Raw genomic sequence first — 21751 nt, 5'->3', positions numbered from 1 at the left:
GGACCACTGATGTAGAGGACAAGATAAACAAAAGCACGGAAGCAGAGCAGCAAAAGGAAAAGAGGCTCAAAAAATCTGAGGAAACTCTAAGAGAGCTCTGTGACAACATGAGAAACAATATCTGCAACATAGGGGTTCCTGAAGGAGAAAAGAAAGAACAAGGGATAGAGAATCTGATTGAAGAAATTCTAACTGATAACTTCCCTAAATTGATGAAGGAAAAAGTTACTCAAGCCTGACCTGTGGTGGCGCAGTGGATAAAGCGTTGACCTGGAAATGCTGAGGTCGCCGGTTCAAAACCCTGGGCTTGCCTGGTCAAGGCACATATGGGAGTTGATGCTTCCAGCTCCTCCCTACCTTCTCTCTCTGTCTCTCTCTCCCTCTCTGTCTCTGTCTCTCCCTTTCTCTCTCCTCTCTAAAATGAATAAAAAAATAAAAAAAAAGAAAAAAATAAAAAAAGAAAAAGTTACTCAAGTTCAAGAAGCACAGAGTATCCCATTAAAGAGGAACCCAAAGATGCCTACATCAAGACACATCATAATTAAAATACCAAAATTAAGAGATAAAATACTAAAAGCTGCAAGAGAAAAGCGTTCAATTACCTACAGAGGAGCCCCCATAAGGATGACATCAGACTTTTCAACAGAAATACTAAAAGCCAGAAGGGAATGCAAGAATATTCAAAGTAATGCAAAACAAGAGCCTACAACCCAAGACTTCTTTATCCAGCAAGAATATTGTTTAAAATTGAAGAGAAATAAATTGCTTCCCAGTCCAAAAACAAAAGAAATTCTGAAGGCATTCATTACAACCAAACCAGTGTTGCAAGAAATGTTAAGAAGCTTGCTGTAAACAGAGCAATGAAAGAAAAAAATATCTAGATGGATAAGAAAACAGGACCCATTCATATGCTGCCTACAACAGACTCACCTCAAAACAAAAGATACACATAGACTGAGAGTGAAGGAATGGAAAAAAGTATTTCACGCAAATAAAAGGAAAAAAAGGCTGGAGTAGCAATACTTATATCTGACAAAATAGACTTTAAAAACAAAGGCTATAGTAAGGGATACAGAAGATCACGACATGATAAAGGGAGCAATCCAACAGGAAGATATAACCATTATAAATACGCATGCGCCTAATATAGGAGCACCTAATATAAATATCTTTTGATTGGAGCATTTAATCCATTTACATTTAAGGTTATTGATATGTTGATGCTTATTGCCATTTTATTCTTTAAATCTACAGTCCTCTTTCTCTAGATATTTTTTTCGTCCAATGGAGCCTCGCTGCGGGAAGGGAAGAGAGAGACAGAGAGGAAGGAGAGGAGGAGGGGTGGAGAAGCAGATGGGCGCTTCTCCTGTGTGCCCTGGCCGGGAATCGAACCCGGGACTTCCGCACACCAGGCCAACGCTCTACCACTGAGCTAACCGGCCAGGGCCTACAATAAACTTTTTAAAAAAGTTAATTTGAGCATATGAAACAGTTTATCCAGATCATTTATAAAACCACGGTTAGAAATACTGTACTTCATAGTCTCATGCTCCTTTTTGAAGAACCATAGAGAACTTTATGAAAGGTTCGGGGCAGAGGAAGCTACAGCCTGCCCCTGTCCTGCTGCAGCCCCCGCTTTTGGCAGTGCACATCTGCGCCCGATGTGTCTCCACCCTTCTCTGCCAGGGGATCTCTGAGCTGCTGAGCGGGCCACAGCCGGCAGTGGGGCTGAAAGGGCCAAGGAAGACACAGCCGGGAGCCCGGCAGTGCGGCAGGCCCACGTCCCCAGCCTCACTAACTTCTAGCTGCAGCTTCCAAACCAGCGCCATTTCAAGGAATTTTGACACCGCAGCAACGTTCGCTGGGGCTGGGGCTGGGGCTGGGGCTGCTGCAGTGGAGGTGGCGGGTCGGGGTTGGAATTGGTCCTCTGCTCCGGGAACCTCATCACTGGTTATGCAGGGACCCATCTCTGAAGCAGCAGCTCTCTTGCGCCACCCTCGCTGAGCCCTGGGCCTCTCTGGTGGATGGTGGCCTTTCTCACCTTCACGTGTGAAGGAGCTCTCTGCACCTCCCATCGTTCTTTCTCCCAAGTCTTGTCTGCCCTGTGCTCCTCTTCCTCTGCTTCCCTGGACAGCCCGAGGAGAGTAGCCGGCTCAGGGTTTGACAAGGGAGACAAATACTGTATTAATAAGGGGGAAACTGGGTGTGTCGTCCCAATACGCCAAGGTTGTGAGTTTGATCCTGGTCAGTGCACATATATCAACCAGTGAATGCATAGATGAGTGGAACAATGAATTGATGTTTCTCCCTCCTCCTTCTTTCTCTTGATCAATAAAATGAAATATTTTTTAATTTAAAAAGAATAAGGAAGAAAAACTGTAGTGAGGGTTAAATGTAGCCTACAGCCTATTTGGTGAAGAGAGCTTTATTTATTTATTTATTTATTTATTTATTTATTTATTTATTTATTTTTAACACAGAGTCAGAGAGAGGGATAGACAGACAGGAACGGAGAGATGAGAAGCATCAATCATTAGTTTTTCATTGCGCGTTGCAACACTTTAATTGTTCATTGATTGCTTTCTCATATGTGCCTTGACTGTGGGCCTTCAGCAGACCAAGTAACCCCTTGCTCGAGCCAGCGACCTTGGGTCCAAGCTGGTGAGCCTTGCTCAAACCAGATGAGCCCGCGCTCAAGCTGGCGACCTCAGGGTCTCGAACCTGGGTCTTCTGCATCCCAGTCCGACGCTCTATCCACTGTACCACTGCTCAGTCAGGCAAGAGAGCTTTATTGAAGAACAGTCACAGCCTTTCCTTTCAATGTTATTGTACTTTGCATGACGGCTCCAACAGAGGCCACAGGTCTCTCAAAGCCTGCGGTATCTTCTGTCTGGTTCGTGACAGTTCACCCACGTCGATTAGAGCAAACAGAATACATCGTCCCCAGTGATTTCGGGTGGTTTTCTATGAAGGGGTCAGGACCATTTTGTCTAGGCTGCCAGATTCATTCAGTGAAAGGAGTTACTGTGTCTTCTGCATTTCTTCGAGAAATGATCTTTTTGCTTGTTTTATACTCATTAGTGAGAGAGATCCCTAGAGAGGCTTCTGATGCTCAAGCAGATTCTCCTATGGCGTGTCTCTTTGGTCCAGTGGCTGCTCACAGAAACTCAGTTTATTATCCTGACCTGGTCAGGCTCAGAGGTAGACTCAGATTATCAAACTCACATGTATCACCCAGAATATAATTTTCTTTATATAAGGACTTCTTTCATGCAGAAATTTCTTCTTCGTGTAGAGATTTTTGCCTGGTACTCGGAATCCCTTCCTGTCGGTGTCCATGGTAAGCCAGTGTTGTCAGCTGTGAAATCCGACGAAAAGGAGGCACTGAGCTCTGCGGGCCAGGCCAGCCAGAGGAACCTGCCCCTTCCCAACTGATCACTGTCCTTCCAGACCCCTGTGCTGCCCTCCCCCTGGTCCCCTTTGGCTCACATTTGATCTTCAGCTGGTACCATTCTTGACTGAGTTTCTGCTTTATTTTACTTTCAATGAAACTTTGATTAGATTTCTCCGCTTTGTCACCTCTCTTTTGTATGGGAGGAATCCTGCGTTTTGAGGGGGCGCCTTATGTCATCCCTGTGTGCAGGTCACATTTGTCAAGTCTGCTAACTGGATTTTATCACCATTGAGAGGCTTTCCTTTGCCCAGTTGGCATTGTTGCGTATAATAGATATGAAATTGATACGTGGATGTACTTGACGGTCTTTCCCTGTCCCCCTCCCTAATCTGTGCAGTGAGCAGAACCACCACGACAAACAGCAGCTGAAGAATGAACAAGAAGAGCTTATCAAAGAAAGACTTGCTAAAGTATGATTTCTTAAAGTATTTTATTTATTGAATTTATTGGGGTGACATTGGTTAATAGCATAGGTTTAAGGTGTACACTTCTGTAATACATCATTCGTAATGATTTCTTTTACGTAATAGTTTTTTATTATCTGAGAAGTGCTTTTATAGTTAGCGTTTAAGGTTATATATTTTAGAAACCATTTAATATTGAAATTTCTGTCTTTTCTGTATTCCTACTGTTTGATATTCGCCGTCAGTATTAGAGCTGAGCATTAAGAGAGAATTTTGTCTTGATGCCTAGATGGTAGTGAGCCGCCGAGTGGCACAGCCACACAGCTGACCATCTGTTTAGAAGCAAGGATCGAGTGCCCGTTTGAGGCCTCAGAGGGCACAGTACATGAAGTCTCAGAAATGGGTTCCCCCTTTCAGTGTGTGTAGCTGGGATTGTAGGAAAGGGTCTGGTATTGTGAGGGAGAGCGGACTGGTTACTTTCTGGGCTTTTCTTTAAGCAATGTTAAGAACTTAAGCCATCTTTTTCTTCCTTTTTTTTAAATCCTATAGAATAAGTTGTTAGAAGAAGTGCTGAGAATGAAAGCAGAGTAAGTGCGCTGTTTTGTAATTCAAGTTCTTGTTGCCCTTTTCTTTATTCTTCTCTGAGGGAAGAAATGCTCGTTATATCCACAAGGTAAGTGACCGCTTTCCTTCTGAAGTAGTATGTGAACATAATAGATGTTTACAAAATTGTTTTCCTAAATACCACCTGCTAAAAGCATTTCTCACATGAAGCCATCCTAAAAGTGATCTTAAAGACGTAATTACCAGGAACAGCCGAGCTTCCCTGGAGGAACTGATGGGCTGAGAACGACGGAATGACCAGGCTTCCCTTTTTGCTCGCTCCCTCTGCCCGAGAGCCTCAGGGCCCCTGCGACCTGGCTCAGCACTCGGTTTCTTCTGCTGCTTCCCTTCCCTTCTGTAGACATGGTTTACATTTGTTCACATACTTTTAATGTTAATTTATGTAATCTTATAAATCGTCTCGTTCCTTGATGAACAAGATATACTGTATTTTTCTTATCACATTCAAAATAAGCTGTGTGGTATTAACAGGTAAATAATACCACATTAGAAAAATATTGTTCTCTCTGAATATCTATTCCTCATCAGGAACAGAGGTCCTGAAACATTTTCACTTGTTATAGCTTCTAAAAGGATTCTAGCCCTGGCTCGGTCACACAGAATAAAGAAAGCATTGTCCCCATGCACCGAGGTCCCTGGTTCTGTCCCGAGTCAGGGCATGTGTGAAGCAATCCATAAATGGACAACTAAATGCACCATGAGTTGACATTTCTCTCTCTGTTTCTTCCCCTCTGTCTCCCTCTCTCTTTCTTTCTCTCTCTCTCTCTCTCCTTCTATCTCTCTCAATTACCTGACTGATGGTGGCACAGCAGATAGAGTGTTGGTCTGGGACACAGGTCCCAGGTTCAAAACCCTGAAGTCACCATCTTGAGCGTAGGTGGGCTCACCCACCTTGAACACAGGATCACTGGCATGAGCCCAAGGTTGCTGGAAAAATTTTTATTGATTACTCTCATATAAATTAGCAGTGAAAATATACAAATTGAAAGTAATTTGTGTAAGTTTGTTGTATTCTTACGGCTCTAAGAATGTGGTCTATAACACTGGCCTAGAGATTAGTTGGCCATAAGTTGTATGGTCTCTGTATTACATCATTTTAATAACCAGCATTCTCTTCCATGTGCATTGTAAAATAAAAAGCATTTGTTTCCTTTGAGAAGCTGATAGGATTCCGAAAATTTTATAAAATCAGTGAAATTCTATATAATTCTATAGTGGCCTTTTTCCTTATGTTTCTTTTCAATTGATAGTTATATAAAATATATAAATTCTAAATAGCACATCTTTGAAGAAATGACTAGTGTCCCACTGAGAACCAGATTTTGATATCAGAAACAATTACGCTTAGGTATAGGGCACTGAAGAAACCATGCTGTTGTCATAATACATAAATTATGTTTGCTCCACTTGGGCCGAATCTAAGTTTCTGTTCTAAATTTTTATAATTTAAAAGGTGGTTTGAGGATTTTGCCAAAATGAATTTTGGTTGGCTCAGTGGTAGAGCATTGGCCCAGGGTGTGGAAGGCCACCCCTCTCTTTCCCCCCACAGCCATGTCTCAAACGGTTTGAGCAAGTCGGCCATGGGCACTGAGGATGGCTCCATGGCCTTGCTTCAGTTGCTAAAATACCTCAGTTGCCAAGCAACAGAGCAGTGGCCCCAGATGGGCAGAGCATCGCCTGGTAGGGGGCTTGTAGGTGGATCCGTGTCGGGATACACGTGGGAGTCTGTCTCTGCTTCCCTGCTTCTCACTTAATTTAAAAAAAGAAAGGGCCTGACCTGTGGTGGCGCAGTGGGATAAAGCGTCGACCTGGAACACTGAGGTTGCCGGTTCGAAACCTTGGGCTTGCCCGGTCAAGGCACATATGGGAGTTGATGCTTCCTGCTCCTCCCTCCCCTTCTCTCTCTCTCTCTCCTCTCTCTCTAAAAATTAATAAATAAAATATAAAAAAAAAAAAAAGAAAGAAAGAAAGGAAAGAAAGTCTTGAAACAACCAAAAAAAAAAAAAAAAGAGTACATGCAGCCTGGCCATTTCCTGGCTGTCAGAGGGAGGGCCAGAGATTAGCCATACTTTCCAATCAGCACTCTGTGCTCCCTGGAAAAATGTCTAGTTTGAGTGCTGTTTTGTAACTGTTTCTTGGAATGCTGAAAAGGGATCTCTATTGTCACAGCCTGGAAGCAGCCCAGCATGCCCTCGAGAACAAAGAGGAAGACTACTTCAGAATGACTCAGGAAGTCGAACGGACCAGAACTTTGGAGTCTAAAGCGTTCCAAGAAAAGGAACAACTGAGGTCAAAGCTGGAAGAATTATATGAAGAAAAGGAGAGGGCATTCCAGGTGCGTTTGTGTATTTTTTTTTTACTGTACTTAGGGCGTGTGAAGTAGCAGAAGCAGTAAGAGTAAGACTCGTGTCTGGCGGGTGTGCTATGGGACTTGGCTGGAGCACACGCAGGAATGTGGGTCACGGGCTGGGGCCGGCTCGGTCTCTCCCTGTGCTCTCAGAAGGGAGGAAACAGGCTACTTTTTGAAAAGAATATTAAGAGCAGCTCATTTTCTCCTCCTTGGATTGGTTACCTGCAGGAGATAGAAATGTTGAGGAAGCAGGTGGAGTATCTCGCTGAGGAAAATGGAAAGTTGGTCGGACACCAAAACCCAAATCAGAAGATTCACTATGTGGTGCGGCTGAAGAAGGACAATATCCGCCTCACCGAGGTAAACTCGGAACATTATTCTGAATAGACTCACTCTGCCGGTAAATGATTATTTAAAATTGAATTTAATTATTGAACCTCTTAACTGCTTTCTTTTTTATTTTTTGTGACAGAGTCAGAGAGAGGGACAGATAGGGACAAACAGCAGGAAGGGAAAGAGATGAGAAGCATCAGTTCTTCATTGCAGCTCCTTACTGTTCATTGATTGATTTCTCATATGTGCCTGGACCAGAGGGCTCCAGCAGAACGAGTGACCTCTTGCTCAAGGCAGCCATCTTGGGCTCACGCCAGTGACCATGGGGTCATGTCTGTGGTCCCACTCTCAAGCTGGATGAGCCCATACTCAAGCCAGATGAGCCCGTGCTCAAGCTGATGACCTCGGGGTTTCAAACCTGGGTGCTCCAGGTCTCAGTCTGATGCTCTATCCATTGCGCCACCGCCTGGTCAGGCTTAACTGCTTTCTTTAGGGAACTTCTTGAGTTCAAAACAATTCAGTGTCTGCTATTCTAAGGATAATTCAGTTTTCATATGCATCAGGTTTTTGTTTAATGTTAAGTAGTTTACAGATTTAAAAATTATAGTTTTGCCCTGGCCAGTTGGCTCAGTGATAGAGCGTCGGCCTGGCGTGCAGAAGTCCCAGGTTTGATTCCTGGCCAGGGCACACAGGAGAAGCACCCATCTGCTTCTCCACCCCTCCCCCTCTCCTTCCTCTCTGTCTCTCTCTTCCCCTCCCGCAGCCAAGGCTCCATTGGAGCAAAGATGGCCCAGGCACTGGAGATGGCTCCTTGGCCTCTGCCCCAGGCGCTAGAGTGGCTCTGGTTGCGACAGAGCGATGCCCCAGAGGGGCAGAGCATCGCCCCCTGTTGGGCGTGCTGGGTGGATCCCAGTTGGGCGCATGCGGGAGTCTGACTGTCTCTCCCCGTTTCCAGCTTCAGAAAAATACAAAAAAAAAAAAAAAAAATTATAGTTTTATTATTTTTTAATTGATTGATTTTTAGAGAGGAGAAAAAGAAAAAAATCCATTGCTCTGTTGTTCCACTTATTCATGCATTCATTGGTTGATTCTTGTAAGTGCCCTGACCAGGTGTTAAACCTGCAGCCTTCCACAACCTTGGCATATTGGGACGGTGCTCTTACCAACTGAGCTACCGACCTGGCCAACGCTAAAAATTGTGGTTTTAATTTGAAATATAAATTTAATGAATGCCAAGAATAACTCTTCTTGTAAGAACTAGAGCCTAACTTTTTTTTCTCTTTTCTTTTTTTTAAAAAATTACCAGGAGACAGAAAAGTTGCGTGCTGAAAATCAGTATTTAAAAGAAAAGAAGAGTATCTGATGAACATTCTGCATCTGTACCGTCCGAGGCACTTAGCAACCTGCTGTGCAGGGGGCACCACCCATTTCAAGGCGCTCAATCAACTGTGAATACTGGGAAAACCTTTCGCCTTTGAAAAGTAAAAGCCTGTAGCTAAAGTTTACAGTGGACACTGGCCAGGTAGTTTTTTCCTTAGATACTAATATAATCTCCTTTGAGTCTTAGGCCAGAAGCTCTAACAATATTTAGTGGTCCCAAAACATACAGTAAGGTTCATGGCTGCACAGCATGTATAAAAAGCAAAGTTGTGAATATAGATTATTTTTGTATTCCTAACTATTCTCATGAGCATTTTTAATGACTGAATAGGGCCATTTTTCAAAATGCAATTAATTGTTGTATAAATAAAAAGTTCAAAACTGATTCACATGGTTCGTAGATTTGTTCATGTAGCATAGTTGGCGGGCCCTTTCTCTTTGCGGCGCCCGGGTCTTCTGTGAACAAAGCCCTCAGGGGGCTTCTGTGCATCAGCACCTCACGCCTTTTCATTGCCAGTCACAGTCTATTGTGTGGACATGCCATGTTTTATTCCCTCGCCTCTGATTGACATTTGAACTGTGCAGTTTGAGGCTGTGATGAATAGTGCTGCTATAAATATTCATGTTTAAGCCTTATATGGACATACATTTCTTACCTTTTGAGTAGAAGACGTAGGAGTGGAATTGCTGGGTCCCATGAAGTGTGTTTAACCTTTTAAGACATTTCCTGCTTTACAAACGCGCTGTTTGGCTGCCAGTTCACATTCCCACTGGCAGCGTGTCCCAGTTTCTCCACATTTACACTCACACTCCTTCAGGCTTTTTACTAGAACCATCCTAGGGGCCTGACCTGTGGTGGCGCAGTGGATAAAGCGTCGAACTGGAAATGCTGAGGTCGCCGGTTCGAAACCCTGGGCTTGCCTGGTCAAGGCACATATGGGAGTTGATGCTTCCAGTTCCTCCCCCCTGTCTCTCCTCTCTCTCTCTGTCTCTCTCCTCTCTAAAATAAATAAATAAATAAAATAAATAAAAGGCCTGTCTTAAAAAAAAAAAAAAAAAGAGCCATCCTAGGGGGTGTTTACTGCTATACCGCATTAGTCAGTTTCTAGTAGCTAATGACACTGAACACTTATATTTTATGGAAAATTTTTTTTATTTTTTTTGTGACAGACAGACAGGAAGGGAGAGAGATAAGAAGCATCAGTTCTTTGTTGAGGCACCTTAGTTATTCATTGATTGCTTTCTCATATGTGCCTTGATGGGGTGGCTACAGCAGACTGAGTGACCCTTTGCTCAAACCAGTGATCTTGGTGAGCCGTGTTCAAACCAGATGAGCCTGCGCTCAAGCTGGCGACCTCAGGGTTTCGAACCTGGGTCCTCCACGTCCCAGTCTGACGCTCCTTCCACCGCACCACCACCTGGTCAGACTCTGTGTGTGTGTGTGTGTGTGCTTAAATAGAAGAAGGGAATGAGAGGTCAATTTACTGTTCCACCCATTCATGCATTCATTGGTTGACTTTTCATTTATCTTAAAGGGAGAGAGAGAGAACATCAATTTGTTGTTTCACTTATTCCTGCCGTCACTGGTTGATTCTTGTATGTGCCCTAACCAGGGATGTACCCACAACCTTGGCATATGGGGAGGACCCTCTAACCAACTCAGCTACACAATCAGGGCTTTTAGTTTTGGTGTTTTTTTCTTTATACACGTCAAAGGCACTTTATTTTCAAAGAAGTATTCTACTTAAATGAAAACATTTTAAACATTTAAATGCACATGAAATCAGGAGTAATGTTAATCAATTACTCAAGTGGGGTGATTATGGTGACATCTTTTACAAATGTCCTGCAATGAGCGTGTATCCAGCTGGGTCTTTCCTCAACCCCAATCTGGGCTTTTTCTTTTTTTTTTTTTTTGGTACTTTTATGAAGTTGGAAATGGGGAGGCAGACAGACTCCTGTATGCGCCCGACTGGGGTCCACCCGGCATGCCCACCAGGGGGCGATGCTCTGTTGCAATCAGAGCCATTCCAGCACCTGAGGCAGAGGCCATGGAGCCATCCTCAGCGCCCCGGCCAACTTTGCTCCAATGGAGCCTTGGCTGAGGGAGGGGAAGAGAGACAGAGAGGAAGGAGAGGGGGAGGGGTGGAGAAGCAGATGGGCGCCTCTCCTGTGTGCCCTGGCCGGGAATCGAACCCGGGACTCCTACACACCAGGCTGACACTCTACCACAGGGCCAACCCGCCAGGGCCTGGGCTTTTTGATTTGTGTGAAACACCGTACATTTTATGCTTCTGTTTGGAAGATGCGAGTGAATCCCCTAAGTGTCTTGTCAAACAATAGGTGTGGGGCGGGGCCTGGGACTAAGCATTTTTAACAAATGCCGGGAGTAAACCGATGCCGGCCGGACACACCAGGTGGCAAAGGGGTAAAACTGCTAGGCGATGAATTCTACAACAGCAACCACAGTACCTCGGTGGGGGCGCCCCGGCGTAAACCTCAACCTAACGCTAGGGGGCCCCCACCGCCCGTGGAGGCCGCAGGGAGCTCGTCCCTCGCTGGATCCTAATTGGCCTATCCGCTCACGCGAGCGCTGCGTCACGTGAGGCCGCCGTCCAGTCGGGGCGCGCGCTGCCTCTGCCGTGGAGGAAGCGTGTGCACTATGGCCGCGGGCTCTGTGGCCGCGCAGCCGGACTGCCCCGCGGCGTTACCCTCGCACCTGCAGGCGGGGGCCATGCGGCGCCGCTTCTGGGGCGTGTTCAACTGCCTGTGTGCCGGCGCGTGCGGGGCCCTGGCCGCCGCCTCCGCCAAGCTGGCCTTCGGCAGCCAGGTCGAGCCCGGGGCGCCGCCGAGGTGGGCGGGAGGACGGGTGGGCGGGAGGCGGAGGGCGTGGTCCCGGGCGGGGCCCGGCGCGGGCGTCCTTTCACCCGCGTTGTGCGGCCGGGCCCTGGCCTCACCTGTGTCGGCCAAGCGTCTCGGTTCCATCATGTGTAGTCGGTGAGAGCCGTGGCGGACCTACAATCAGTCCTCGACTGGGCTAGTTGGCCCTCGGGCCGACGCGCACCGCCTGCATCTGCTCTCCGCCTCTCGCTTTAAGCCACTGGTGCATATTTCTCTCCACGTGACTCAAGGCGAGAGCCTGGAGCTCACCTCTTTACTCCTCGATTGACGGGTGTTTTGTCCGGTCTACCCTGCTGCCAGGAAACTTGGGAGTCTGGGGAACGTTCTGGACATTTCCCTGATGTTGACAACTCTTAAACTGCCTCCCCACGGCAGCCAGTGTGTGTACCTCTGCCTCCCCTATCCCGAGTCTTCAGCCCGGGGTTAGACCGTGGGACGGGCTGATTCTGCAGCTGTAAGCATATTTAGTACTAATCAGTGAAGCTGCCATGCTTCAGGTTGGTATCCTGTTGCGTGTGACTCTTGGACTCAGTGGTCCGGAATAAGATGAGTGACTATGAGACAAGAGGTTTTCTGGTCTTTTTAATTGTGCACTAGGCCTTCCTAACTTTTTATATAAGCAACAGTGCTTTTGTGTCAAGTATACAAAGATGCTTCTTCCTCAAGACACTATTCAGCTGCTGGAAAAGTGTTAAGAAAAATAAGAGTATGGAGTTTAGCTGGGTGCACCACCACCACCACCCCCGCCCCCCAAAGAAACAGTTCTGTCTGCAGGCAGGTTGCTACCGCAAACCAGGCAGGGGCCTACATATCCTTTGTGTAGGGGGCTTCTAAAGCTTCTCTCAAAGCTGGCTGTCTCTTTTAAAAAGGGGGGTAGGGGAGAAATAGGAAACTGCAAGCTCTCCAAGTGATGCGTGGGATCACCAGCCAGCCTCAGGTGGATTCCCTAGGCAGGGCTGTGTCCTGTTCAGAGGGCGGAGCCTCAGCCTAGCTTTCAATCCTGGAGGCTGCCATCAGCTGTGGCACTTTCAGCAAGTTACTTAATGTCCCAGGTTCTTGGTCTGTAAAGTGAAATTAAGGAATCAGAATGCACTTTAAATGCTTAGCCCAAGGCCTGGCACAGAGTAGACGCTTAGGAATGCCCCATAGGACCAGCCTAGGTGGGACGTAGCTGCACAGAATGGGAGAGAAATGACTGATTCCTGCTTTACCTGATCCCCGGGGGTGAGGATCTGCCCCTGGTTGACTTGTACTACAGACCAAGTAATTCCTTGGGCCTCAGGGACTGAATTTCCAGCATTGGTCACTGTGGGACCAATAAAGGACTGATGTTCAGTAGAAAATACTGGTCATGGGTCAGCCTTTTACTTCTCCAAGACCACATAGCTAGTAAGGTGGCCCAACGAGTGTCACCCCGGAGTTTGTTTCAGCTGTGAAATGGATGTGCTGCCCACAGAGGCGTGAGGGAAGCTTTGGGGATCCCCCAGGCTGTGGCAGGGTCTCAGTAGGGCCCAGCCTGCCAGTAACCACGGCCCTGGTGCCCTGTGAGGGGCGCAGGTGTGGCTGCAGTGACGTCTTCTCCCGCAGGCGAGCGTGGGCTTCTGCGTCTTAGGCATTATTGTGATGGCGACCACCAATTCTTTGATGTGGACGTTCTTTAGCCGGGGCCTGAGTTTCTCCATGTCTTCAGCCGTTGCATCGGTCACGGTGACTTTTTCAAACATCCTCAGCTCGGTGAGTAGCCAGAGGGTACAATCCCTGTCCCATACTTGGGTTCTGGGGGGGGGGTATCCTTGGGCAACCACTGCGTCCCCAGAATGGAGGAAAGTCAGGAACCGAAGGAGACGTTGGGTTGTGGCTTGAACCCCGGTGGCGGCTCCTCTGCTCTCTCAAGCAGGAATTCTCAGGTTAGAGGAGAAGGCGGTTTAACTGGAAAGCCAGCCTGCTTGTGGCTCGGCCTGGCCTGGCCGGAGCCCTCGGTCTGGTCTCCGCACAGCCCAGCCGGCCCCTCGGGGTCTGTAAGCTCCAGCATGAGTGCCGGTGTGCCCAGGTTCCCCCCTGAGGTCTGCCAGGTGGGCTGAGCTGTCAGTCCTGCAGTCGAGGGAGGGAGGACGTGGTGGGCCGGCTCGGGTCAGTGGGTATCTGCTGCCTGCTGGCCTGTGCCGGCCTCAGCTGGTCTCGTGCACTTGCTGGGGGCCAGTGAGGCTGTGCCCCCCTCCCCCGCAGATGTGGTCGGGTCCCCGGCCTCACCGCCATTTCTGTCTGCAGGCCTTCCTGGGTTTTGTGCTGTACGGAGAGAGCCAGGAGGTCCTGTGGTGGGGAGGAGCGTTCCTCATCCTCTGTGGACTCATCCTCATCCACAGGAACCTCTCACCCGCCAGGGAGGCCGTCCCACACAAGCAGCAGTAGCATCAGGGGGCCGGGCGGACCAGCCACAAGGACAGCAACGTGTGGGGACTCCTCCTAGGGTGACCTGTGGTGCGGCTTTCTGACCTCATCCAGAGGGAGATGGTGCCGCACAGCAGGCCTCAGACCGAGCCACCCTGGGCGTGGACAGCCCCGGGGAGCCACCGCCAGCGGGGTTCTGCCCGAAGCCATCTGGCCCGTCTGCACGCTCTCGGTTCTCACCCTGCCGGCCTGCCCCGGGGAACCTGGCCGGAGCTGCAGACCCTCGGTGGGGCTGCCTCGTGGAGGGACCTGACCCACGTTGTAAATGCAGTCCTGTGACCTGACAAAGGCCGCATCCCGCCCGAGTCGGTGACCGGTGCGACTTTCTGACAATTTCACGCTGATGTATCAGGCCGTCTGCGTCATGCTTCTGTTTTATAGCAAGAGGAGGAAGACTGGATTAATCCTCTTTTGTAAGTTAAACCTACCAGGCGTGGAATTCTAAAGCTTTCCTCTCTCTATGTATATATATTTGTATTTTTTAAAAAGATTTTATTTACTGATTTTAGAGAGAGGAGAGAGAGAAAGAGAAAGAAATAAGGTGGAGGGGAGTGGGGAGCATCAACTCATAGTAGTTGCTTCCTGTGTGTGCTTTGACCAGGCAAGCCCGGGGCTTCGAGCCGGTGACCCCAGCGTTCCAGGTCGACGCTTTACCCACTGCGCCCCCACAGGCCAGGCATTAACCCCCTCATTTCACCTGTGGTCCCTTCTGTCCTTTGATTACCCTCCCGAGATCCATAGGAGTGTGCTTCCTAGTCCGGTTTCGGTGCTGCCTGCACACAGTCCCCGTGCAGAACTTCAGGTATGACCCCACCTACCCAGGGCCCCAGGGGCTCCCCCAGATGTCCCAGAGCCCTCTCGGCTGGCCCGAAGCTGACCGCCGGCCCCAGGTCTTTTGAAACAGTCCCTGCCGTGGGAAGGGGCTTGGGGCCAGTGGGCCGGGGAGGAGTGGGCTCGCGTCTGGCTGGTCCCTGCTCCCAGCACGCGGAGGCCCTTCGGTGCTGCCCTCCAGTCCTCGCTCTGCACAGCTGGCCGGGGGGCTTTCTAGAACCTCTGTGGCACCTGCTGCCGGGATCGGGCCCTCTCCCCAACTTCTCCCTTGCGGCCTCCTCACTACCCCGGGGTTGAGCTGGGCTCTCCAGTGCTTAGAAGTTGGAGAGGTGGAGGAGGCAGACAGCGGTGAGGCAGGGTGACTAGGCCGGGGGGCGTCCGGGAGCACCTCCAGAGAATGGTGTGACCTCCCCGGCTAGTGCCAACGAGGGCCCCGTAAGGGGAGACTGAGCAGTGGCCATCGAGTTAGGAAAGAACTTTTGACGAGAGCGGCTTTGTGGAGTGGCACAAGCGAGAGCCCGAGTGGGTCAGACTCGGAGGGAGCAGTGGGGTTTCCACCGAGGCAAAAAAAGCAGCACGCTCACGATAAATACATTCAACAAACTAGGAATAAAGGAAACTAGTATGACAGAGGCCATCCATGGAAAACCCACAGCGATCGTCACACGTCCCCTAAGAGCAGGCACAGGGCAGAACCCTCGGTCACCCCTGTCAGCACGGCCCTGAAGTCTGCAGAGCACCCGGCAGAGGAGGAGGAGGTGTGCAGTCGAGAAGGGACAGGTGAGGTAGCTGTTGCAAGATGACTTCCGGGTAGACGATTCTAGGTTTCAGGAGGAGGCTGCCCCCTTGCTCAGCAGCCGTGGGCAGGCCCGGAGGAGGGAGACCCCATGTCCAGCAGCGCCCCCTGCCCTTGAGCGGGGGTCTCTCGTCATCCTGGGAGGTGCCTCCGTGTGCCAGCTGCAAGTCCTCTGTTGACTGAAAGCCCTGTCCGCCGGCCAGAGACTTGCTCCAATGATTAATGTTGATTTTAATTAAACTGGCGGCTTCACGATGACTGGTCCCCTGAGCCACTTGTCTTTCAGGGAACAAGCTTCCTAGCATCTTGTGCTGGGGCCAGGTGGGCCCTTGGGGAGCCATCTAATCCTCTAAACTTCCCAAGTTCAGGGAGAGGGGTCAGCTTCTTTATTTGGGGCTCTGTTCTGTTCACCTGGCAGAGGCGTGCATATAGGTTGGATTGAAGGTGTGTCATTTACGTGACATTCAGGAGTTGGGGGGCACTAGGTCCTGGGCACTTGGGCCCAATGTGGCCTCCCTCACACAAATGCACAAAAGGTGACTCTTCCTTCTGGCAGTACCACCAGGAGATGACCCAGAAACTCCTCATGTGTAGCAGGGGCCTGTGTGTGACACTCACTGTCTCCACAGGAACGGGAGAAAATGGGCTTCGAGGTGACCGTGAGGGAGGACACACCAGGGGGCGGGCTGGGATCTCCTGTTGAAGATGGGAGACTCCAGCCACAGAGGTCAAGCGGATAACTTTATTGGGAGAAGGGCAGAGGTTTGTGCGGGCCTCCGTCCCAGGAGGCCCTCGTCGTTGTCACTTCAGCTGCAGTGCTTTCTGTTAGAGGCCAAGCGGCATGTTATGTTGACAGTCACCTCAGAGAGGCCGCTTGTCACTGGTGTGAGGACGTACGTAAGGCTCAGGGTTTATTATCCGCACAGCCCTGGCTGGGCCCCTGTCTGGTCCTCCCAGATGGGGTCTGAGTGGGTAAGGCCGGGCGTGGAGGCGGGTTTGGCAGGGGGGGTGGGGCTGACTGCAGGCGAGAGCCTCCCCAGCACCCCTCCCGAGAACAGGGTGGCTCGGGCCAGGCTGCCCAGGGGAGAGCGTCGTCTCAAGCCCCTTGTGCACGGACATGTGTCAGGGCCCTGGGGTTTAGGTCACACCTCTGACCTCAGCAGAGACCAGCAAACTGTTTCTCTTACTTAAAACTCTAGCCCTGCCTCATGGGGGATGCCCGTGGGTGGCACTGTGTTCTTCCCTAGTGTGGAGTCGCCTTGGTACACAGTGCGCCATGCTGACGCTGGGGCTGCCACCCGGGGTTCGGACAACACGGTCAGAGAACAGTTCTCTCCCCAGCAGGGAGCAGCTGTGCCCGTCCCCAACGGCATGAGAACTGGCCTCAGAGCCGACCAGACTCCTTGTCACTAATAAACACGAAAGCCGACGTGGACCAGGGACACAGGCCTGAAGCCTGGGTGCTCTGCCCACGCTGGCGTCTTCCTGGGCGTCCGAGAGCCCCGGGCAGGGGTCAGGACCAGGCGGCTCTGGGAATGCTGGCTCCTTCTAGTAACTCGCCCGAGTCCGGTGGGTCAGCAGGTGTAGGCAGGGGATCTGACAGAACCTACCCTTCATGGAACCGAGGGTTCTGAGAACCAGGCCTCTGCCTGACCCTCCTCTCTTTCCCACAGTGCCTCTTTTCCTAAGTGGCTCGTGCTACCCCTCTAAGTGCTGGCCTCCTGTTTGACTGGACTACAGGCCCGTCTGGCCAAGGACTCCTGCCTTCCTGCCCGGAGCCGGCGGAGGCCTGAGCCCTCCGCTGAGCCAGGCGCCGGCAGTGGGCAGTGGGGCAGAGAGGACAGAGGCCTGCGCTGGGGGGTGGGGGCCCTGAACCCCTCTGTGTGGGAGACACCTCTCCAGCAGCCACTGGGACGGGGTTCCCCTGCTCAGGCCTTCAGGCTTCAAATGGGGTGACCGAGTGCAGGCCTCCTGGTCGAGTGGACGCTGTGCGTCCTTCCTGGTTGAACAGCGTGCAGGCCCTGGTCACCACCCGCCCTTTCAGAGGGGCACCATCTTGGGAGAAACGGCCCAAAACACACAGGTCAAATTTCTGGCCAGTTCTGCCCATGTGGGTTCGACTCTCTCCAGGAGGGAGGGTAAAGTTAAGTTCACCTGGGGGAGGTCGGAGCGCCCCCACCCCACCTGTGATTGGACAGGTTTGCGGCCACGAGGCAGCTCTAGTGAGGCTGCGCTGACCAGTGAGGGCGCCGGGGTCTGTGGAGCAGGAGCGGAGTTTGTGCTGCTGTCAGTGCTCAGCCCTCCGTCCCGGGCACCCCGCACATGAGTACAGCCCAGCTCGCCGACCCTGGAAGGACGCTCTGACTGCCCGCCCTTCTCCTAAGCCAGAGGGGAGGGGAGGAGCCCCCCCTTCCCAGGAGCAGACAGACATCCCGGCCAAAGCCAAAGGCAATTTCTTTGCTGGTCCTGGGCTGCCCTGTTAAGAGCTTCCCTCACTGGGCCTCCTTCTCTGGACACTCTTCTTAGACAAACTCGGAGAAAGTCCAGTCCTCTGTCATCCCTGGTGCCCTCCCCCCAAAGCTGGGCCCAGAGGGGGAGAGAACGGGGGCAGGGGACAGTGGCAGGGCATTCCCAGGAGCCCTGGCCCCAGGCGACTCCTCAGTGTCAGCCCCTACCCCCCCCCCCCACCGCAGCATCAGTCCTCAGTCCCGGTCACCTCCACAGAGGTCACCCCCACGGAGTCCTCGTCCTTCCTCTCCTCCGACGCCTCCTCCGAGGGCTCCTCCTCCGTGGTTTCTGTGCTGTCTGACATGGATGCCACCCGCTGCACCCAGTCCCCATCCTTAAGCAGCTCTGGGTGACACGGTCCGGAGAAGGGGTTGAACCAGTTCAGGGAGAAGTTCCCACCAAAGGTCTCTTTGACCTTCTTCCAGCTGCCCCGCCGCTCCCTGGGCTGGTGCTTCCGTTTGAGGCGCTCGATGCCCTGGTGAGACAAGGGGAGAGGAGGGTCAGCCCCTCAGTGCACCCGGGCCCTGGCTCAGCAGAGCACCCAGGCCCCCCCGAGGGCAGGCGGGCGCAGGGGGAACAGGCTGGAGGGTCATAGCAAGCAGGGGACTGGGCTGCACTTCCCACCCCATCCAGCCCACCCTGGCGCCTCCCACAGGTGCAAGGGGTTCCCAGACTCGCTCAGCTCTGTAGGGCCAGCTGTGCAGAGGGGCTGGGCCAGGTGGGACACTGCAGGCCTCTCTGGGTGGGAGCCGGGCCACCTGTACTGAGACTACTGAAAAGGTGGCCCTGGGCTACTGCCCCAATGGTAGCTGTAGGTGCACAAAGAAAGATGGGGTGAAGGAGGGAGCACCAGATACAAATAACACGTGAGGTGGAGAAGCAGGTGTGTGTACAGCGAGTGACAACATGCAGCGGGCAGCAGAGGGCTCATGGGGTCACTGAGGGAAGGCGGACACTGGTGTTGGGCCTGCTCATGCAGTGGACACACCCTGCGGCCTCTCCCAAGCTGCCCACTCACCTGCCTCTGGGTGTCGGCTGCGACTCAGCCAGCAGGCCACAGAAAGAGGGGGTCGGGTAAAGAGAGAAGCCCCAGAGTTAGAGGCACAGCCAGGCCAGCTCCGCAGCCCCCCAACACCCTCCACAGAGGCTTCTGCCCTCCCATGGGGCCTCTGCCGTCTCCATCTCTTCTGAAAGCCAAGGGGGTTTGCTGTGCACTTGTCAGGCATGGGGACTGCTCATTCACATGACTTCCCACCTTGGACAATCTCTGAGGACCTAGTTCTGGGCTTTCTCTCCTTTTCCACACACCGTCTGATCCTTTCTCTTATGCAGAAAGAGAAACTGAGGCACACACCCAGACTAACACCTGACCGTACCCTGGACCAGTTCCTAGCACTCTTTCTTCCCACACCATCTCGGAGATTTAAGTTTCTTGGCTTTTGAAAAACTCAGAGTATCTCCTGGTAAGCTACTATTAATTCCAAAGGGCAAGACAGGAACTTGACAGCAGGGAAGCTCTGCAGACATCACCCTCACCAAGTCTAAGTTCCCCGAGAAAGATACAACATCCTTCAGGGCTGTTCCTGCCCAAACGCACAGACTCGAGCTAATCACGGGAAAACAGACACGTGGAGAAGGATATTTATTCTACAGAATAGGAGGCTCATCTTTAAAAGGTTCCAAGTCTAATGAAAATGTTTTAGAACCAGATAGAAGCGGTGGTTGTACAACGTTATGGAAGTACTCAGTGGCAGAGTCACACATTAAAATAGCTCAATTTATGTTGTATGAATTTCACCTAAAAAGACAGACTGGGGAACTCTTGTGGACTGGTGGAGACTCGAGACCTGGCGTCCTGGAACAAAGAACTTGACGGGGACAACTGCAGAAACCTGGATCAAGTATGTAGATTAGTTCATAATATTGTAGCAATACTTTTCCAGGGTTTTATATTTCTATCATGGTTATATAAAATGTTTACATTGGAAAGATTGAAGGGTATATAGGAGCTCTTTGTATTAACCACTTGTTTTGTAAGTTTGAAATTATTTCACAATAAAAGTTAAAATCTAAAAGATTTGTGCAATGCAAACTTGGACACTGAATTATAATGAAAAGTTGGAAACAAAGTGTCTAATAATGGCTATGTAATTTCTATAAAACAGAACAGTATGCATTTATTAAAAATGGTGTTAATACATTTTAAAATGACATTAGAAAACCCCATCCACATAGTGACAAGGGGAGAAAACAAAAGTGGCACAAGACATCATCATGGGACCGGTGGTTACCTTTGGGGAAGGGGTTTTAGGTGCTTTGTATTGATACCTGTAGACTTCCCACACATTCCAGGTTTTCCCCAATGCACAAGTGTTACTTTTATAATCAGAGCAAAAAGAGCTGTTTGAGAAAAGGGACCTTGTTGACAGGCTTGAGGGAGCCTCATGTGGGTCATGAGAACAGCCACGTGGCTTGTGGACAGTCCCCTGCCAGTCTTCCTTGCTGAGCAGACGCAACATGGCCTACTCAGGTGACTTGCTTTGGGGATCCGACATTCCTTTCCTGAGTGATCATCTGTAGCCCATTAAGAGAAGGGTTGAAACCACATTGCAGAGAAGTTGGGACGTGACCACGTGGCTGACCAGGCTGCAGCAGGGACACCTGGAAATGAGACTGGCTGTATCCACAGACTGGACTCGAAGCAGCGACTGTGGGTCCTCACCCATAGAGGAGATGGGCTTAGTATTGCCACTTGGCAGGTGGGCAAACCAAGGTTGAGAGACCGTAACAGTGACCAAAGCTTGTCCTGCTGGTCACACACCAGACCGGGACTTGAACAAGTTCTCTCTGCCCTGCCGGTGCTGTTCTCCAAGGCAGAGCAAAGCCGGGGAGGGAACAAGTGAGGGCGCCCACAGGACGACTGGTTCCCGTTCCCGTGGCCTGCTCTGCAGTGGGGACTCGCGGATGACTCAGCGTCCTCCACGAGCCTAGACGGTTTGCAGACGGAGCTGGCCCCTCCGCAGATGGCGCTCCTCAGCGGTCAAGTGGTCAAACTTCCAAGGAGTGTCCACTCTGAGTCTGGAGAGAAGAAACTCCAACAAATCTGACACATAAAAGGCCCAGGGGCCTCAACCCTCAGGTCTGGGAGGAGCCCAGGGGTTACTTTTTGCCGAAAGGACTCAATTTTGAGTTTTGTGTGGATTTGATGGTGTTCTGAAGGCCAAGTTCTTAAGCTGGACACTTGCAGAAGCAGCGGTCACAGCCACTTCAAGCTCAAGAGAACCAGCAGGGTCGAATCCTGGTACGGCAGCAGCAGCCTAAACCAGCGCCGCGAGCAGGCAGGGTGCGACTTGGGCCTTTGGGGCTTCGATGGGCTGAGTGACACAAGAGCTGTGCTCTGTAAACAAACCCATCACGCTGGCCGGCCGAGTGAATGCACCTGGACCAAGGCGCCCAAAGGCAACAGTCTCAAGCTCCTGCGCAGCTGAGGCCCATAGAGCAAGCGCAGCTCCTCCCCCGGCTCCCTCCGCAGCAGGTGTGGCCAGTCCTAGGGGCTGCAGCTGCGCAAACGCGCTCCTCACCAAGGGCCAAGAACGTGTTCATGGTGGGTTTCACTCCTTGTACTGCGACCCACAGTAGGAAATGCGTGTCCGCTGCAACCCAGCAGATTCCTCCCCCGCCCAAAGTTCCAAGAAGCAATACTTGTCCTATAATGTGTAATG

The 21751-nt window shown here is 51.0% G+C and overlaps 3 protein-coding genes across 8 annotated transcripts in view; 2 read left to right on the top strand and 1 right to left on the bottom strand.

Annotated features, from left to right (window-relative positions):
• KIF15 (kinesin family member 15) overlaps positions 1-8921 on the top strand; it is a 64081-nt gene extending 55160 nt beyond the window's left edge. For 2 of the 3 annotated variants that reach the window (XM_066245041.1, XM_066245040.1), the window contains exons 31-35: positions 3792-3864; positions 4408-4445; positions 6652-6817; positions 7061-7192; positions 8472-8921. In XM_066245041.1, the coding sequence (XP_066101138.1) occupies positions 3792-3864; positions 4408-4445; positions 6652-6817; positions 7061-7192; positions 8472-8528 (466 nt within the window). In that variant the 3' untranslated portion in view covers positions 8529-8921. Of the gene's footprint in view, positions 1-3791; positions 3865-4407; positions 4446-6651; positions 6818-7060; positions 7233-8471 lie in introns of all 3 variants that reach the window. The other variant, XM_066245042.1, reaches the window with a different exon arrangement.
• A 2253-nt stretch (positions 8922-11174) lies between these two features.
• TMEM42 (transmembrane protein 42) lies at positions 11175-19834 on the top strand. 3 transcript variants are annotated; one of them, XR_010727316.1, is made up of 4 exons: positions 11175-11375; positions 13034-13180; positions 13715-14307; positions 19516-19834. XR_010727316.1 is itself a non-coding variant. In XM_066245365.1 (3 exons), the coding sequence occupies exons 1-3, from the start codon at positions 11208-11210 to the stop codon at positions 13853-13855; spliced, it is 456 nt and encodes a 151-aa protein (XP_066101462.1). In that variant the 5' UTR covers positions 11175-11207; the 3' UTR covers positions 13856-14353. The 3 variants fall into 3 exon arrangements, 1 of the variants encoding a protein (XP_066101462.1); XR_010727315.1 differs by having other exon boundaries at positions 19362-19834; XM_066245365.1 differs by lacking the exon at positions 19516-19834 and having other exon boundaries at positions 13715-14353.
• The window catches only part of ZDHHC3 (zinc finger DHHC-type palmitoyltransferase 3), a 53556-nt gene continuing 46300 nt past the window's right edge, over positions 14496-21751 (bottom strand). For both annotated transcript variants that reach the window (XM_066245364.1, XM_066245361.1), the window contains one exon: positions 14496-18504. In XM_066245364.1, coding sequence (XP_066101461.1) covers positions 18217-18504 — 288 coding nt within the window. In that variant the 3' untranslated portion in view covers positions 14496-18216. The remainder of the gene's footprint in view (positions 18505-21751) is intronic.

This window comes from Saccopteryx bilineata, chromosome 10, assembly GCF_036850765.1.
Source record: "Saccopteryx bilineata isolate mSacBil1 chromosome 10, mSacBil1_pri_phased_curated, whole genome shotgun sequence".
Taxonomy (NCBI): Eukaryota; Metazoa; Chordata; class Mammalia; order Chiroptera; family Emballonuridae; genus Saccopteryx; species Saccopteryx bilineata.
This window is presented reverse-complemented; position numbering and strand designations above follow the sequence as displayed.

Coding starts and splice junctions, on each gene's coding strand:
- TMEM42 (XM_066245365.1), top strand. CDS start 11,208: ATGGCCGCGGGCTCTGTGGCCGCGCAGCCGGACTGCCCCGCGGCGTTA. Junction 11,376..13,033: donor AGCTGGCCTTCGGCAGCCAG/GTCGAGCCCGGG, acceptor CTTCTCCCGCAG/GCGAGCGTGGGCTTCTGCGT. Junction 13,181..13,714: donor TTTCAAACATCCTCAGCTCG/GTGAGTAGCCAG, acceptor TTCTGTCTGCAG/GCCTTCCTGGGTTTTGTGCT.